The 19180-nt window shown below is 41.6% G+C and overlaps 1 protein-coding gene and 1 long non-coding RNA gene across 4 annotated transcripts in view; one reads left to right on the top strand and one right to left on the bottom strand.

Annotated features, from left to right (window-relative positions):
* The window catches only part of INPPL1 (inositol polyphosphate phosphatase like 1), a 755507-nt gene that overhangs the window by 415901 nt on the left and 320426 nt on the right, over positions 1-19180 (top strand). For all 3 annotated transcript variants that reach the window (XM_078658619.1, XM_078658620.1, XM_078658621.1), the window contains 3 exons: positions 7685-7774; positions 11549-11647; positions 14008-14158. In XM_078658619.1, the coding sequence (XP_078514745.1) occupies positions 7685-7774; positions 11549-11647; positions 14008-14158 (340 nt within the window). The remainder of the gene's footprint in view (positions 1-7684; positions 7775-11548; positions 11648-14007; positions 14159-19180) is intronic.
* Positions 18990-19180, bottom strand: part of LOC144773538 (uncharacterized) — a 116366-nt gene continuing 116175 nt past the window's right edge. Inside the window, exon 3 of the long non-coding RNA XR_013600000.1 lies at positions 18990-19123. This is a non-coding gene — a long non-coding RNA (uncharacterized LOC144773538). The remainder of the gene's footprint in view (positions 19124-19180) is intronic.

The following is a 19180-nucleotide window of genomic DNA, read 5'->3' as shown; positions in this document are numbered from 1 at the left end:
GGAAAAAGTATGGGAAATGAGTTGTACAATTGTAAATTGTGCGAACTCAAACACAAAGAAGATGAGGCCCATATTCTCTTCTTTTGTCCGGTGTATAAATATTCACGTATGAAATGGATTAAACCTATCTGTAAAAACTTGGGTATAAGATCTTACAAAGAGGCAGAGAGGATATTTAAATCCACAACCTCTCAGCCTGTAGTTTTTGGAGTTAGTAGGTATCTCCTCAGTGTTTGCTTGACAAGGACGAAATTTGGGGTCAAAACATAGGGTATATTACACAACAGCCCTGATTCCTACAAGGAATCTCCTAAATTCATAACTAAGTAAAAATATGTTTTTTAACTTACTGGCATTTTAACTATTTATATAATGTAAATAGGCTTTTAAATTTGGTTCTGTAACTGACTACTAAATTGTTTTAAATTGAATTTTGTATGTAAATAATCATAATGATCTAGTAATGTATTTCTATACAAATCGTATATATCGCCCCATGATGTTGTCCTTGTGCACCATAGATGTATTTATTGTACTTTGGAAATTATGTTTTAAATGAATGTATTTTATAAAATGTGTTATGGCTTTATGACTAAAATGTCGAAATAAAAGCTTTACAAGGGATAGGGGAGAGCCCCACTTGGCCTTCTGTATTTGCACTTCGACTTAGACTGTATCCAACGACTTTGTCCGTGAAGAACACCTATTGCAGGAACTGGCCCTCTACCTCCAGAGATCTCGATCTTGTGCCTCCCTGCTCCCTTTATTTAGTGCATTATCATTGAGAGGGATTATCATGCTGAATGGGTTAGCTGGATCTTGTTGTCCCAGTGGTCTTGTTTTTGTGGCTGTTAGTCCTTTAGGTATTACTGTGGGGTTCTCATATGCAGTCTTGCATCTGAGAGAATGGAAATGCAGAAAACCATGGAATCAAGATGTGAGAAGATCTGCTGGATCTATTGGATTGGTGGTGTTGCACAGAAGTTGACATTTGTCTCAAATTGATGACCCTCTCTCCGAAGGACCCATGTTTCCTCTTAAAGTATGTATTGTTGCCCCTAGATAGGATAGAAGTTATGCAAGCTTTGATACTAATTGATGTGAGTGGTCATGAAGGGCTAGCCTGCAACCTAGACAGTGTGTTGTCCTTTTGAAGTCATGTTTCAGTTTCCTGGAACTGTGAGCCTTTATTAACCAGTTGCCTACGGGAGAATGTGTGTAGGGTGTATTTCAGGTTGACTGGTGGTTTTGTATACTGGAACTGCAAATTTATCTCAATGAATTGCAGTCTTCCTGTGTTGTAACCCTACTGGGATGTAAAAATAAGAATCTTGTAACTCTGCGGCACACATCCAGTCGCCTTACTTCATGTGAGAAAAGATGTGATAGGCTTCAAACACCTGCTTTTTTCCTATCAGATCCACTTGTTGGTGAAGCACAGGACCGTTTAAGTGGGTGCATGTATTTGCAATAGTGCAAATGTTTTTTTCCTCAGGATGGAAATTTGGTGCTTCGATGTTGGCTCCAGAGGTGGTGGTTTGCCTTGAAACATAGTGAATACCCACAGCTCACAAAATCCAGCAATTGCCTCCATTGCTATTCTCTCCCACTCTTGCAGATGAATAGATATGGTTCCCCAACTTGAGTGAGAAACAGAGAAATGTGGGACAGGTTCATGGTTGCCTCAGTCATTTGCCCTAGTAGTGCTTTCCAGATGTATTAGAATGGTGTGATGGTGTTGACTGGGTGTTGGAATGCTTTTTCTGGTAATAATACCACTGGCCTTACTGCTGCTGATACAGCCAGTGACTGGGTTAAACCCTTCTCGCAACTTGTACTGGGGCATAAAAAAAGCTTTCTTTTTTCTTCAAGCTCTACCCCCTTCAGGGTCTCCACTTCATTCTTCATGTTTACCATCTCCAGGAGATGACCAAACAAGGAGGATCCTGACAATGATTGATTTTAGATTTTCAACTGAGTGTCTAGCTTGAGGAAAGTTAGACAAAGCCCTAAGCCTAAGGACCTTCGAAGAGAGACTCTAAGGTAATAAGCTGCAGCCAGTAGTGCTGACGGTCAACTATAAAGGACTTCTATATCTCTGTTGTATGTTCCACAAGAGCCGTCATGCAAGTGTTTTTCAACGTGGTAGCTGCTATGCCGTACATTTTGGTGTCTGTAGCACAGTCATTTCTAGGATAGAGACATGTCTTCTAACTGATATGACTATGACTAAATATGGCTATGGATCAAATCTCAAGGAATCTCTTGTTGTGGTGGCTTATATTTTTGGGGAAGGCGTGCAGTTGCCTTTATTGTGGCCGGAGTCAGGAGCAGCAACTTCTCTGCGACTTCAAGTGCAGGAGGAGTTATGGCGCAGGCTATGGTTGTAGCTTCTTCATTATGCTTCTCCAGTTTATATGCACCCTCGACAAACACATTGTGATATCATCCACCAGTAAAACTCTTGAAGGTTTAATTGTGGCAGTGCAGTTTACTTTGTGTCCTGGGGCAGGAGCAACTTCTCTGCACCCTCAATGGCGGGAGAAGTCTTGATGAAGGCCATGGTTGTATCGCCTCCATTATGATCGATAATAAAGCTTGCAGTGCTTTTCTGGTTTGAAAGCACCCTCGACAGATACATTGTGATATCATCCAACTGTTGAAGGTTTAGATGTAGGAGTGTATGATGAGTGAGTGTCGTCACCATTAGACTGTGATCATGATGGAGACACAGAAGGAGATCTGAATCTTTTGTACCCCTCTGGAGTGTGTGCAGAGTCCATTCTCCCACAGGAAAATATTGGTGCACAATATTACAGTCACTGACACTCTAGCGGTCACCGGCCTCGTCCTGATGGATGTTGGGCACAAGACCGTATTTGGTGGTGGAGCCAAGTTTAGTAGTCTTCGTGGAACCTGAGCTTGGTCCTTGGTCAGAATGAAGGCCCAGTAATAGTAGTATAGGCCCTTCAAGAGACTGCCTTAGCCTCTTTCTTAACCTTGGTGACACAGACCACATCAAGGGCTTCAGCGTTGAGCTTGGTGACGTTAAGAATTTGTACCACAGCGAGTCCAGCACCAGGGAGTGCTGTGGAACATCAGGGGTTTCAACGGTGAGGAAGACATGGTCAATGGAGGATGGTGATGTCGGAGCATGCTTTTGTCTTTGCCAGACCTTCTCTCGCTAGATCTCCCACTATGAAAGTCTTTGAGTTGCTGATTTTTCTTTAGTGGAGGTTGCATGGCTAGAGGACTTTTTGTGTTTTTTCTTCTTCCTTTGCTCCTCTTTCATGATTAGGACTTTCAGCTTGCCTCTAAATTCATAAGTCTAATGCTATCACTGTCTCTTTGAAATCTTCATGCAGTGGGCACATTCCTTCACTGAATGTGGAGAGTGAAGACACACTACACACAGCTTCAGTAACCACCTTATTTCTTCTTTTTTATCAAATCATTCAGCTACTTATATATATTTTGTCAGTTGTAACGCTCAGTTTTATTGTACAATGTTCATAAACAAATCTCTATAAAGCATTGAAGGTTTATGCTAGGAATCCTAGATTCATTTAAAATTTTCAGGAAAACTACTGACGATGTCACTGGGTTTCATTGAGGTAAATGTATACAAAATAATTTTGTTCGGAGACCTGACATGGATCCTGCCCTTTTGGCATTATAAAGAACATGTGTAATGCCATTTCCTTAACTAATATCTTTCTCATCCAAAACTCATGGACTTTGAAATATTTTTCGGATTGGCCTTGTTTAAGTAAACGTACCATCCACTAAGTCTTTTCAAATTCTTTGTTGTTGGGCATGGCTGTAGGAGAGTGCCTGTTATGATCTCTGGATAGTAGAAGGTAGTACTCAGTTTTGAAGTTCAATTTGATGTAACATTTTCTAATTACATCAGAGCAATACTTTTAATCTAGCAGTAGATGGTTGTATTGGGCTATATATTTGAACTTGGTTGGGTTCTTGTGAATTTTACAGTAAAAATGAAAATGTTTAGACCACCTTTTAAGTTTCTCTTAAATTTACTAAGGAAAATTACCACTTACCTTCACCAAAGTAATTTGTAGGTCTGTGGTAAAAATAAGTTGACTGTGCCCTCTTTGGGGGTCACGTACAGGCTTCAGAATTTCAGATACTACAGTTAGTGGAAAGAGCTGTACATTTCCAAATTGTGGGCAAACTGCTGGGAGATTAGCAAAAGTAAGTGAAAACTCAACGTATTCAGAGAAAATGCCCACTGCATTGCAAATTTTGGATGGGTGAAATGCACAAAAAAGGATGATGTGCTTTGTTTGGGTAGCTATGGTCTTTTCGCTGGAAATTGTGCTAGTTAACAGCCCTGATTCATAACTCTATTTTGTTTTGATGTTATTCTTGATTGTGTCCTTCTCAACATTCTGGGAATGCTTAATTCATTGGCTGCACCCAAAAAAATCTTCTCCAAAAGATGCTGTCCCTTTTTTCAAAAGTACTTGAGCCTCAAGCAGGCTCGTCATAGAAGTTCATGTGGCATTCAGAAGTCCTACAACAACTTGATGAATGTTGGGAAGAGCCATTGCTCAGCCTACTTGCAACAGGGAAAAACAAAAAGTTCCTTCAATCCAGAATCGGAGTGCGGATCCTACACTACTGCCTGACTTTCCTTAGCTTAGGAGCTTGGCCCCTGTGGCCCTAAAATACAAATATCTGGATGTTTCTGAAATTTCATGCAAATTCTGAAGGAAGCTAGGCACCCATCCCACCTATGCTATGAAATGTAAAAGATTCTTTGTTTGATGTATTTTGCATGGACATGCCCCTTTATCTTGCCAAGAGGAAAGCCTTACTGCCCTGCCTGTTATACCTGGCAAAACATCTCTTTAATATAGGTCTGTTCTAGTTCACGTGTTAGTGGTAACAGTCTAAATGGTATCTTCTTAAATAGCCTTTTCAAGATCACAGGATTGTGACATTTCATGGAGGATTTGAAGAGGTAATACACACCCACCATCACTACTCCACCTTCATGAGAATTGAAAATAGTATTCTCAAACGTGATTAGGGTATGTTTGAGTCCATGCTCATGTGCAAACTCTGTCTTGCAAGGTCACATTTCTACTGCCTTTACCTTAAATCAGATTAGGAAGGGAGGGCCACGTCAGTAGCTTTAAAAAGGCATCTGAAACAATGGAAGCACAGCCATCTGGGGCATCCCACATACCATTTGTAATCATTACATGCTGGATGCATCTTTGTTGAAGTCTGGTTTAGCAAATGCTGTTTCTTTCTCCTGGCTGTCGTGGAGCTGTGGAATCCTGTTTCACATCTGCTGGAAAAGAGGGTGTGAAGGAACTAGAGAGGAAGAAAAAATAACCTTCATAGTTATTCTGGTACTCTTCATTTTTACACTCTTCCCTTCACAACACCTGCTCACTCATCCCATCATTAAGTATGCACTATGCTCCAACCTTAAATAGCAGGAAAACATGTATTAGTTGGGATAGGGTGGTTTCATGGTTGGTGGCGCACGGATGGGCCCTGTGATTGAGATGTTGTGATGGGTATCCATGGAGACTCAGCAGCATCCTTTGAGCTGCTTTTTGTGGTTCACCCTCCATTGAACCCATTTCCAAACAACTGTGAAGGTTATGTTAAACTAACAAAAATAACTATGAAGTATGATTTTCTTATCTACAGTGTAACGTGTGAGGGGTGGAGATGATGGGTCTCCAAAAGATAATATTGATCAGTGTTTAGAATACAAGAACACTCTGAAGTATGCAGTGTGATTGTTTGTGGAGATGATGGGTCCCCAAAAGATAATATTGATCAGTTTTTAGAATACAAGAACACACTGAAGTATGCAGTGTGATTGTTTGTGGAGATGATGGGTCCCCAAAAGATAATATTGATCAGTGTTTAGAATACAAGAACACTCTGAAGTATGCAGTGTGATTGTTTGTGGAGATGATGGGTCCCCAAAAGATAATATTGATCAGTGTTTAGAATACAAGAACACTCTGAAGTATGCAGTGTGATTGTTTGTGGAGATGATGGGTCCCCAAAAGATAATATTGATCAGTGTTTAGAATACAAGAACACTCTGAAGTATGCAGTGTGATTGTTTGTGGAGATGATGGGTCCCCAAAATATAATATTGATCAGTTTTTAGAATACAAGAACACACTGAAGTATGCAGTGTGATTGTTTGTGGAGATGATGGGTCCCCAAAAGATAATATTGATCAGTTTTTAGAATACAAGAACACACTGAATATGCAGTGTGATTCTTTGTGGAGATGATGGGTCCCAAAAAGATAATATTGATCAGTGTTTAGAATACAAGAACACACTGAAGTATGCAGTGTGATTGTTTGTGAGTTTATGTGCTAGGACCTAATTCTGGTAGGTGTTTCAATTAGCAGAACAATGGGGTGGAAGTTACACATTTATTTTTGAGCTTCGGCATGCCACAAATCAGGCAAAATAATGTATGGTTTTAATTGTAGGATGGCGCCCACCTTGTGGGCATGAATTATTAGCTGTAGAAATATGATGTGTGTCCTGGAAGTATGTGTTCTTAATTATTCTAAATAACTATAGAAAGTGGTTGCTTACTCAAACATGTTTACTGTTGCGTCTTGCGAGAAACACACCTACCTTATCCTAATCATGATGGCCAAGCAAAATGTGTGCCTCATTCGTAAATAGATGCAGGATTGTAATAATATTGATGCATCAAATTTATAGTTGATGATGACTTGCACACGTAAATGTGAAAAAGACTTTGTCTGCTTCCACGATAGACTGCAAGTCTAGCTAGAGGTTGTTGACTCAATTCAATGCCTTGCCACACACAGTTCTCTGTATCTGTCAGAAGTAAAATTGGTACCATTCTTTCATGCCAATGGAGCATGCGGTGTGTTGCAGGGGGTTAGTGTGGTGCACTTCAAAGGTGTAGATTTGTATGTGTATGTCACTAGGAGAGGGTTCTTAAGTGGCTGTGAGGAGTTTAGCGCTCACTGAGAAGATCCAGTCATAGAAGCCCACCCTTATCTAACCCATGACCAGACCGTGTTGGGTGAAACTAATGTTATGGCATGCAGATATATATTGAGAAAGAGACTGATCAGCTCTTGAGCGTGGACTCTAACGATTGTAACTACAAAGCAGGCCCACATTGGAGCCTAAGGGTGAACATGGTACTGTATCTAACAATAACAAATATTAATTTACCGTTTTAGACTCATTGTCAGATGTCATAAATACAAAATAATTGGTTCTATTGATGAGGTGCAAAGTTCTTGTCACAGTTTAACCTCAAGAAAATATGGGTGCAGCCAGAGAGGCACGAGAGGAGTCTATGTTAATGTATAAATTGATAGCGGCTGCTACAGCTCTTAAGTTTGAGAAAAGACCTGGTCCTGCTGTCAGGGTGCCCAAGCTTCATTCCTAGAACAGTAAAGTGGCACCACGAGCTACGCATTTGCTGTGGAAATCTTTTGTGACTTATAGGTTGCACTACTGACTTCCCACAGCACAGACACTGCCTTATATCCCTCCAGTGCAATGGGAATTGAGTACTAATAAAGAGAATAGTAGAATCAGATGCTATTAGAATAAACAACTCTACTGTCTTTGGCAGTCTGTAAAATCGTGGTTTTCTCATAAATTGTGTTTACACATTTCAGGCTCCTAACCAATCAGGCGAGCAGGAGCTGGAAAGCCTCGTCTTGAAACTCTCCGTTTTGAAGGACTTCTTGTCCAGCATTGAGAAGAAGGTAAGTTGAGGTAGAGGGGAGTCTGTCCCTATTTAGTCACACCAGTGTTTTTAATTTAACTTGCAGGCTATTTATTTCTGCACATATATCTGATTTTACTCCAAGTTTATTGTTTACTGGGGGGAGGCTAGGATGAAGTAAACCCTCAATTTCAAAGTATAAGATTGAGAGTAAGTTGGGTAAAAGGCAGTATCCCACAACATTATTATGGAAGCAGGCTACATCAGCCTCTGTGGGATCACACCAAACTGGTAGTGAGAGCATGGGTGACTCACTTGTGAAACAGGTTAGACTTAGGGGGACTTCCTCGCAAACCTACACCTCTCTGGATAAGTCACACACTAAAGAATTGAAACAGTTGGAGAGGTTTAGAACATGCACTAGGATATTCATGCTATGAAATGTGTGGCGTCAAACTGGATTGCATGCCTATGATTAGCCACATCCTGAATTTAGGGTCGCTGACCTGAGGCTTGCAAGTATATATAACTACAGCATGCAGTGTTGTGCCAGTTGGTACAGGACTAGATGGCCCAGTATTGGCCCAGTATTGCTTCCCAGTGTACAGAATACTGTTTAAGCTGATGGACAAAAAGACAACATTTCGTTTTTACAGAACCCTGATTAATAACACTCAAGTTACATTGAGCCACTTGAGGTCCCACTGGGGCACAAATCTTGGCCCAAGAGGGCCAAGAATAGGCACTAATTCACCTACCCCAGAGAGATGGAAAACAAATCTGGGTATGGCTGGTAGAGTTCAGATATTACATAAAATACATTACTGGTGTATCCAGTTGAAACTATTTGGGACAGTGCAGAATGATATGTGTGTGTGAGGATGTGGTGAAAATGTCAGTTTTACCCAACCATATGGTAGCATCCCAGGATTAAAACCTGTTGAAAAATGTATTAGATGTAATGGCCATAGTTACAGATAGTGTTGTTGAAAATGCTCACTTACTTATATTGGGTATGTGGAATAAACAAATATCATCAAGGTGTATTAAGGTTATGCATAATATTGTGGTACTGCTTGCACACATCATGCTGCTGGGCATAAATTCCTTCAACACCTTGTCGGGAGTAGTAAGCGCTACGTAAATGCAGTTACAGTTTGTGAGGAATTAGGGTGTATTATATGATGTAGTAGTGCGACCTCACCGTGTAATACACATACCAACCCTTTTAGAACCAGTAGGTTTCGTCTTTAAAACTCTGAGCTCAACCCTGGGTAGCACTGAGCAGCAAGGCTTACACAGAGGAACAAGTGTAAAGCATTTAAACAGCAGCAAAACAATTAAAGAAGTTATCGACACAGCACTCAAGAAATTCCTCACCAGTTTATAAAAATAGACTATATGTTTATAAGAATTTAGACACTAGAACGAAAAAGATCAACTAGTAGTTTCTGACAATATATAGATTTTACAAGCAATAATGAATCAAAGCAATTTCACTCAACCACGAACAAGCCTTGGCAAATCAACTAATTGAACTCTTAGAAACTTTTTCAAGAAAATCTTAGCTAAGTGCCAATGCAGTTGGGTAGAAGGACTTGGGGTGACCAACTCCAACATGGAGCTATAGTGAAGGGGACTTGCAAGGTCCCTAAAACCAGTTACCTCTTCAGAGGAAGCAGTCCTCCAGCAGTTCCAGGCACTTTATCCACATTGCAATAGATTGCTATGGAGTGGACCTGATGCAATGGATGAAGGCTGCTGAAGATGCTATGTGCTCGATAGGGGTCTTACTGCAGGGGTTCCTCTGTACACTAATATGGGGAAGGGGGCGTGATTGCAGGGTTGACGTCCCACAAAGTCCTCTGTTGTCTGGCCGAAGTCCAGTCACCACTGGACTAACAGTCACCCGTTGTCGCAGTCACAGGCCAATCTTTCCTGGGTCAATAACTCATATGCTAAGGGGCCCAACAACTCTCTGACAGCACTCCCGGGTTCAGTGAACTTGGGTGAAACTCTGTGTACCGGGCCTTGCTGCTTGGTGCTGCACAGCGGCGGTGGTAGCGACTTGAAGACTTTGGGCTACGAACTTGCCCCAGCAGGCTTCTTCAGCTGTTGTGTCCCTGTGCTGCGAACAGTAGGCCAGTCAGCTGGCCCTTGGAGTCTCTTGGCTTGACTGTGCTCTGTAGTCAGCTTCTCCTTGAGCAGGACACGCCAGGCACAGTTCCTCTTTTCGCTGGGACCAGGTGCAGCAGGTGTAGTCTTTGATGGTGCAACCTCTTTGGTGGTCCCTCTGTGCAGCAGGGCAGTCCTTCAATCCTCCTTCCAAGGTAGTCAAGATCTGAGGTCTGGGTGCCAGGGGTGCAGCCCTCCTCCTTACTGTGACACGTGACCTTCAAAGGTGGCTTCCCCTTTGAAATCTGCCTTTTGGGGCTAACACCTAAGCTTCCTGCAGGAGGGAGGTAACATATCCGTGGCCTGCAATCCCCCATTGTTCTCCTTCCTAAGAGTCGTTGGCACATCTTTCCAGGAGGGTAGAAAGTCTCCTCGCTGAACAACCTCCATGTGAGCCCCGAAAGGAACATGAATTTTAAAGGCAACCAAGTGGCAGCTTTGCTAAAGCTGCACACTGCAACACATTACATTATTTTCGACTTGAGATACAAGTCAGGCTTAATGTAACAAATTGCTTGATACCTTCAAGTGCCCACTTTGCTCAACTGTTCAAGAGTTATCACCGCTGAGGAGTCAGCCTATACTCTTGTACTCGCCAATGAGGTGAACATGTCTTTCCACTGGAAAAAATAGTAGTTTTGTGTTTTTCCAGGCACGGCATGTAAAGTATATGTCCTGCCTGTGTCATATGGTGCAACCTGCCTTAGGACTCAGTAGGCCTGCTCGAGGGGTGACTTACAAAGATGTTATGGGGAAGTGGTGACTTTGCCATTGCTTTAAATGGCAAGGTCGGGCTAGCCGTGCACGACTGCTGTACCAGTCTACAGTGGCGGATTGTGGGACCAGTTTTACTTGGAGAACCTACAGGATAGCACAACCAGCGCTGAAAGCCTTGGGGTACCCCTCTAACTTACATGCCCATGGCACCGGGGTATGATTACTAGGGACTTACAGCTAAGTTACGCATTTCCAATTGGGTACAGCCAATTCGACATACACTTAGGGTCAGGGCACTGAGGTCTTAGTAGCAGACCTTCGCGCAAACTCAGTAGAAAAATCAGCAGCATCAGTCAAAACATTTGAGGCTGACCATACATAAAGGGGCAGTTCCTTACACAGTTACAATGATGCTCAAAGGTCAGACAGTGAAGAACCTGGTTCAATGGAGGAAATCTGGGGTTTACACAATAAGTACTGTGGTGTTTTAAAGGAGAAATACACCATGCAATTGGACGAAGAGTTTTTACCCCAAGCTTCAGAAGTGAGAAGTCACAGTGATGGAGTGGCATCCTAAGGGTAGTCTCTGATGGCTGCTAATTGTTATATTAGTGGTATTGTTACTATGCAATAAAAAAGGAAACCTCAGCAAAAATAGGTTTAAAAAGAAATTGGCTTTAAGAAAGAGAATACATGGCATGCATCTGATATATATGCTGCACGTCTCACATGTTACTTGTACTTTTGTCGTTTTCCGTCATGTATATGTCTCTTTTATGACCCCATGCAACATTTTCCCTCTTGAACTTCTGTGGTACTCTGCTTTAGAAGGTTTTTTTCTCAGTAGTAATGTGGAAAGCATCTGCCATGTAATTCCTATAGTTTGAATGTAACCGCAATGTGATGTTTCTCTTTCCTTTAGGCGTTGAAAGCTCTGCAGGACATGAGCACTACTGCACAATCTGCCCCAACACAACCATCGTCCCGGAAGTCCAAGTCCATCCCAGTGAAAGCCTTTGAGGTAATCTTCCTTCACCAGCATTCAATGTTTCATAGAGTCACCCTCTTGAATCATTCCCTTCTGCGACAGCCTGAATAGCTCGTTACTTCTGTACGAACCTTGATTACATCTGCAAAGATACTGCTTTTCCATATTTCTAAACAGCTGAAGGTGCAACCTTCAAGCAGAACGACATCATATTAAGCTCCGCTGTGCCATGCGATTGATTAATAAAAGTACCTTGGGTCCCATATAGTGGGGTAGTTCAAATATTATGAGGCAAAATCAAGCAGATTTGTGCATTTATTTAGGAGGGTTTTTTTATCCCTTTGTCTCCTCGCAATTATTTCAAAATATGTTTATGGGGTTACCTCGAGTGCTGCTGATAGCATTGCATGACCCCTACTAGATGATCCTCTTACGCAATGGCATACAACTTTTACACTTTTAATTTCATTTTAAATAAACAAACCTCGGGCACAGCATTTATATAACACATCAACTTCTTGGTGAAATGTAATGCCATAGATAAACAGGGAATATAATGAAAAACTGATTTAAGATCATCAAAGTAAATGCCAGCTAAGCCAAGAAACCTGCTCTGAAAGCTTTGAATAGTCTTTTGTGGTGTTTGTCCTGCCTGGGTCTGGTCATTCCTTTGGGTATTTTCCCATAACCTGGGTAGAAACCGCTTCAGTTGTTTGTGGATATAGAATACCAATGGCTGAAACACACCAATGTGTGTATAGATCAGGCCTATAGCAAGCATCATATAATGGATATCCTCTTGAGGAGTGAGACAGGGCAGGTTACAAAGGTAAGCTGCCAGGAAAATCTTTGCTTTGACTATAATTGGCAGCAGGACAGGTAAAGAATACTTGTCCTTTTTTTCTGTGCATTGAAATTCTGTTTGCAGAACACTAAATAAGTGTTCGCATGGAACTTTGTTCAAACCGAGCACAAGTTTGTAACTTGGGCTCCGCAGTCACTTCACCAAGGTGTAATGCTTTATTCACCCAGTTATTCTATGACTCAAACATTGTAGGCAGGAGGGGCATTTTAGCACATTATTTGGGCCTGTCCAAAAATGCAATCCTATTGGGTCTCGGTGGTGTTGTGCATGATGGGGATCTGTGGTGAGAATCTATCACTCTCAACCAAATGGACTCAGTGTTTGGTAGGCCACGGAACTGAGGCAAGCTCATCAGACCTGGGTAACTTTAGGCTTGATGATTGCAAAGTGTAACATAGCTCGTCTTTGGGTGGCGGAAGCTACACCAACCCTCCTGGACTGGAAGAGGGACATGGATTGGTGTATGGTAGCACAGAAAACAGTCTATGAGAGTAGAGGGTGACCCGTGAAGTGGGAAAAGGTGTGGAACAAATGGAATGTATACAGGGGTGCCCGTGTGTCATGCCCACTGTTGTGTCGTTGCAGTCCCTGATCCATGGGGGTGAAGAGCAGCCAGGGCCCCTGATGGGATACATTCAGAATGGTCGTTTACTGAAATTGAATGATGGAGATCTGTATTATTTGGAGATGTACTGCTTTATTGGTAAAAAGTGGTGTGATATCTTATTACCTGCTTCAAACTAATAAAAAGATTTAGAAAACAAAAAGCAGTGGCTTCTCCTCCTGGTAAAGCATTTAGTGGCAATGGCTTCGGCACCTAAGTGATTGGGTGAAGAAAACAATAGGGCTCTAGAAGTGTAAGGGTTGTGTCATGCAGAATGTGGGTATTAAACTTGAGCAAGTTAGTTTTGTATTGTTGTGATGTACTACCAATCTGGACCTTTAGTTTATGTAGTTCCCATGCAGTGTTTGGTTGCCCAGGCTTCAGAGTCTTGCATTTACAAGCCTTAGTCCAGTGCCTACACTGGGCACACAGTGCACATTTCATGACTGTTAGCCCTCGGCATATACTCCATTGCTGTCATGGGTTTCTCTTTAAGGTTGCTTGCTTCAGCCATGTCCACCAAGGGCTGACTGAGATGATGAAGGTGACAACTTTACGTGCTTTGCTGTCTTAATGGGACTCTTTGAATAAGAGAATGTGTGTCTTCTTACAAAATATTAGCTAGCTACATCAAGGCCCTTCTGTTTCTGCGATATTGAGCTGTGCTTATCATACACTGTGGAAAGTAAAGACTGTTTTAGGTAGGTTTCAATTAAATCCAGTAGATGACAACTACAGGCAAGGTACTGTTTACTCAATCTGGTAAGGTGTCCCCTCCTACTTGATGAGATAGCTGGACTTACTCCAAACCTTAAGTTTCAGTCTTTTGCTAGCCAATGACTGCAGCCTGTGTACCCTGATTCACACCCTCTGTCTCTTCAGATCTCTTTGGACTACTATATTGTCTCTTCTTTATTTAATCAGGTGAAGCTGGACATGAACTTGGCAGATCTCACTAAGATCCGGAAAACTATGAAATACACCCTGAGTGTGGATGTGGAGGGTGGGAAGCTGGTGGTGATGAAGAAGCAGAAAGATTCCCAAGAAGACTGGAACACCTTCACTCATGATAAGAGTAAGAATGCATGTGCCTGATGGGTTTGCATCTTCTGCTTCATTTGACACGTGCTTCAGGCCTAATGTTAGTCTTCTGTTATTTCATAGGTTAACCCTGATGATTTCATGAGAATCACGCCCAAGTCACTGAGCACAATTGCTTCTCTGAACTCTGAGAGTCTAAGGGGGGGGGTCATCATTAAGAGTGTTAGTCCCCTAAATGAAACCTTATTACGTATATTACAACCACCAAGGGTTCCAAGATCTGTTAAGAAGATATAGGCTTAAACTCTTATTTTTTCTATGTAATTGACACACATGATGTATGCAAAGTAACTGATGGCATATTTAGATTTACAGCATACCCCTTCTCCCCGCCCATAGCACTACGTCTAGTGGTAACCCTTCCACCAGACAGTGTACCATGGCCCATGGTTCTTCTTCGTACTTGCTAGTGCCAGCCCTTGAGGTGGGAAGGGAAATATATAAAATTGTATATTTTATTTATTTCATGAATACTTAATTAAAACCATTTCATTTAAATCACATTAAGAACATCATTTAAAAAATCTCAAAATTATGTAAAGTGCAGTGTCCATAAAAAGTATCACCCTGGGAAACAAAACACAATTGTGAACTGTTAAGCAAGTTAAAAAGAAAATACATGCATTGTAATGTTATGCCTGTTTTTTTCCAATCTGAATTATACATTTTGTGTACATCTGGAGCTAGGTCTGTACATAAAATATGCAAACAATTTAAAACAGTGATTTCATGTCGTGCAGTATGTGCCAATGTCAAGTTTATTGGAGCTTTTTATAAGACTGGTACAAAAAACGGATTATTTGCACATTAAGTCTTATATTTTCTCCATGAAAAGATGCTATAACTGATTGACGGCATATGCACTCTCCAAGATGCTTTAAGGTATGGTGCAAAAATTGTCAATGCTCAAACTGGAGTTCATGCGTGACGGGAGAGTATGTGGGTTTAACAGCTAGAGCCGTCGACCTCAAAGCTGGGGAATCGGATTCGAGTCTCTGGATCGATGCTCAGCATCCGGTGATTCTGGGCAAATCAATTACACGCCCTGTGCCGAAAAAAAAATGTGACCATCTGTAACGCAACTGGTACTCATGTAAAGTGCTCTGATACCTTTGGGTGGAGTTTGAGGGAGCTATTCCCCCCCCCCCTCCTGACACCCAGCCCCACCACACAAAAATAAAAATTGTGTGGGGGACTTGGGACTTGTTTTACCATCTATAGTCTTTGTGTTTTTTGTTTTGACCGGCCATTTGGGGCTTACGTCCAGAGTTGGGAAATCACCTAGAGGCAGACGCGTTAATTTCATTTTCGTATTGACAGAATAACAGTAGCCAAGTTGCTCTAGGGATTTATGAGATTGTATGACAAACCATGAAAGAGCTCGCTTTGCAAAGACATTTCTATCTGCCTGAAGTGACAACTCTTGCATATTTCTGTTTACCAATTTCTTAAAGACTTGAAAGGACATTGGTAGCTTCTACAGCCCATTTATTTTCAAGTTCTGTATTCTAATCAATAGATAGTCTCTAAAACGGGTGAACCTGGTACCAGTAGATAGTTATGTCCAGAACATTTGATTTAACGAGCCATCCTTGGCAGCTCTAAATTTATAACAGAATCTGATAAAGGCACTTTGTCTTGCATTTGTTTGGTTTAGTAGGCTGAATTCCAACCTTATTTAAGCTGGAGAAGCATTTCATGGTAGGCGAAAGAGCTTCCTATATATGTTTCAATTAAGCACTTCAAAACACTCTGTTTCGCAACCACAAAGCTCTTCCAAACAATATACTATAGTGGGAGGAGTTTTGTGGCAACAACCGTCTATATAACTTGTAGAGAATAACCTCCCAATCTTTTCTGAAGTGGCACAAAGGCTGATAAGAGTGCCTCTGCTTTAGGGTTCATTTGGGCCCCGGTGTCCAAGAAAAGTCCCTGTTGTGGCTATTATGACCCCATAATACTTATACTCTTTTAATTTTCTTTATTTATGGGTCTTTATAAACCACGGTCAAAGCCTCTTAGGGCTTGTGGTAAATGTCAACACTTTTTTTATTGAGATTGATTTCACACTTGTTGATTGACGTGTAGTTGCTTAGTACATGCAGCAGTCTTTGGAGACCCACCTTGGTTCTACTGAGTAGAACAATAGCATCTGCATATAGCATGCTTGTTAATGTTTTCCCCTCTATTTTGGGCATGTAGGTATAGATTGAGTCCATTTCAGGTGTGAGGTCCGCCATAAAGATGTTAAAACCAGCTTGGGGCGAGCACACAGCCTTGTTTGAGTCCTGTTGTGATGTGTATCTTGCGCAAGATGCTTGTTCCAGCTCCAATTTTAATCCGCATCCTTGTATCAATCTGAAGTTGTTGGATTGCCTTACTCTGCTAGCTTAAACCACAAATGTGTGATATCGACTCGATTGAAAGCTGCCTTTAAATCCATGGAACAGGCATGGAAAGGGCTTTTGGCTTTTTTAATCATGTCTACAGCAGTCAGATTGGACAAGATACCAATGCCTGGGTGAAAACCAGTCTGATTGTATGGTAGTTTCTGCTGATCCTCCACCCAGTCGTTCAGATCTTGAAGTAACAGCCCGTATAATTCTTAGACTCATTATCCAATAGGGCTACAGGCAATAATTAGATGGATCTCTTTTACTACTGCCTTTGTATATCTGGTGGATGATGGCACCTTGCCTCGATTCTGGAATTGTATTACGCGCAACTCCGTCACTGTACTGTGGAGTTAAGTAGTCTGCCTAACTTGTCATATTTGATTTAAGGAGGGCATGTGGCAGACTGTTCGGCCCTGGAACACCATCTTTTTGGTTTGGCTGAAAGATATCTGTATACGAATCAGGCAGCTCCCACCGTGGGTGAACTAATGATAAAGTCACTTGATCTTCTAGCTGAATATTATAATGTGCTGGGAGATACTGAACCCAGGCTACCTCTGTGATTTTAAAGTTATTGGCAACACCGGGGCTTCTTTATAAGTTGTTTATAATCCTCCAAAATTGCCTTGAATATTAATTCATACAGTTGTGGAATGCTCTTGCCGATAGGCCTTCATTATACTCCTTCACTGCCCAAGGTAAATTTGTATACCCTTGTCTGGTTTGTCTAAAGTTTTCCACCAGGATTCTACTAGATAGATATTTCCTCACATTTGGCAGTTCAAACTGTTCTTTTCAATCCTCAATGCAAACCATTCAGATTTTTTGTATCTTTGGACCAATTTGTTGTCCTTTTTGGAAGACCAAATTGGAAACCTGTTTAACAGCATTTCCACATTTAACTCCCAAGCTTTCACAGGGTTACTGTCCTTAGATACATTCACATGTGTTAAAGCTACACCCTGCTCTATTAAATCGTTGTAACTTGTCCTTTCCATTGCAATCTTCTCAACGTTTCTGAAGACACTAGAGTTAGTTACATTTGGGCTTTTGAATGTAAACTGATCTCTGTTTTTAAGTTCATTATTTGGGGGCTATTGTCACTTTCTGGCCGTAGATCAATTCTAAAAGAAATTTTCCAGTTGAACAGGTTGAGGGACACCAAAGTATAATCTATTGTAGAGGTAGCCTTTGGAGAAATACGCGTTTAGCAGGTGGCCGATCCACTGGGAATCTCTCATTTCATACCCTGAGGCCCATTGTGGTACAAGCCATCAGCATTAACGCACCAATTTTTCTATTTCTTTTCTCCAGAGGCACCGGCTGATCTGGGATCTGCCATGCTTGGTCTTGTTCAACAATGTATTAGTCAGCGTCTAGTTAATGGAAGAGATGTAAATTAAAGTCGCCTGTTAGTGTGAATTCAGCATCATTATGGTCCTGCTTTACGCCTACTAACAGATTGCAGATGTGCCTCTACCTCACGTTTTCCCGAGGCTGCCGGGTTGATATATATATTTGGAATTATTAAAGGGTATTTAGAGTTTTTGGACTAGTTATCCTGCTTCGCTGACAACTTCCATGGTTGGGACAATTTCAGTTGCAAGGTACTGGGCTTTTAAGTCTGCAGAAATAAGTTGACAGGCCACCCCCTAGGACAACCTCTTAATGTGTGTTTGAACGCAAAGTTGGTAAATTCAATTAATCCAATCAATAGCACACTTTCTTGGGCCCAAGTCTTGCAGTAGAATACTGTGGTGCCTCTCCCATTAAGTGGTTACTGTGGCAGTTTCTAAAAGATTTTTTAAGCCACCCACATTGCAGGAGCAGAGTTGAAGCACTTCTGTGCAATCTTTAGCGCCAATCTTACATGGCTGCAAGGAGTTATTTCATCTCGAGGCCTTATTTGAGAGGTCCAATGGCAGCCAACTTTGATTCCAGGTAATGCTGCATGAATCATATGCACACTCTTCCAAGTTGCTGCACGGCATATCTTGTCTAGAGGCACTTCCACAAACATAGTAGTTGAGGTGGAAACTGTCCTAGTTGAGTGCAACCTTGCTTTTGCTGAAGTTTTGGGGGCGTAGGGGGTGGGGCTTGCCAGCCTTTGAGTAGCAGATCTGGATTGCATCTGAAATTCAAGGAGTGGTGGTTGACATTATGACTGGAGCACCCTTAAAAGTGTGTCCAACAGCTGGTCAGTTCTTATGAGTTATTTATTGTGATGTAAGTAGAATTTTAGATATAATTTGATACATAGTGTATGAATGAAAATTTTCCTAGCTAACGTAACGGAAAGTTTCAATTCTATTAAGGACTCGGAGGCGATAATTATGCCTTCTTTCTTCACTTTATTCAAATAGCAGCTCAATGAAGGATAACAAAAAACTACGTTTCCCATGAACACTTGGGAGAAGGTAGTTTAGACAAAACACATGGAAATAGCCAATGATGGCATAGCCGCAATGTCCTATCGCCATCTTTTGTTGCGCAAAGCCAGCCGTCGGATCACCTTCATGCATCCTTTTTGTTTGCATCAGACCCTGCAAAGACAGAGAAATATTACCATCTGAGCCCAAACTACAAGGCCTGCAAAATTA

Source organism: Lissotriton helveticus, chromosome 8, assembly GCF_964261635.1.
Source record: "Lissotriton helveticus chromosome 8, aLisHel1.1, whole genome shotgun sequence".
Taxonomy (NCBI): Eukaryota; Metazoa; Chordata; class Amphibia; order Caudata; family Salamandridae; genus Lissotriton; species Lissotriton helveticus.
Note: the sequence above shows the minus strand (reverse complement) of the source record. Positions and strands in the feature narration are given on the sequence as shown.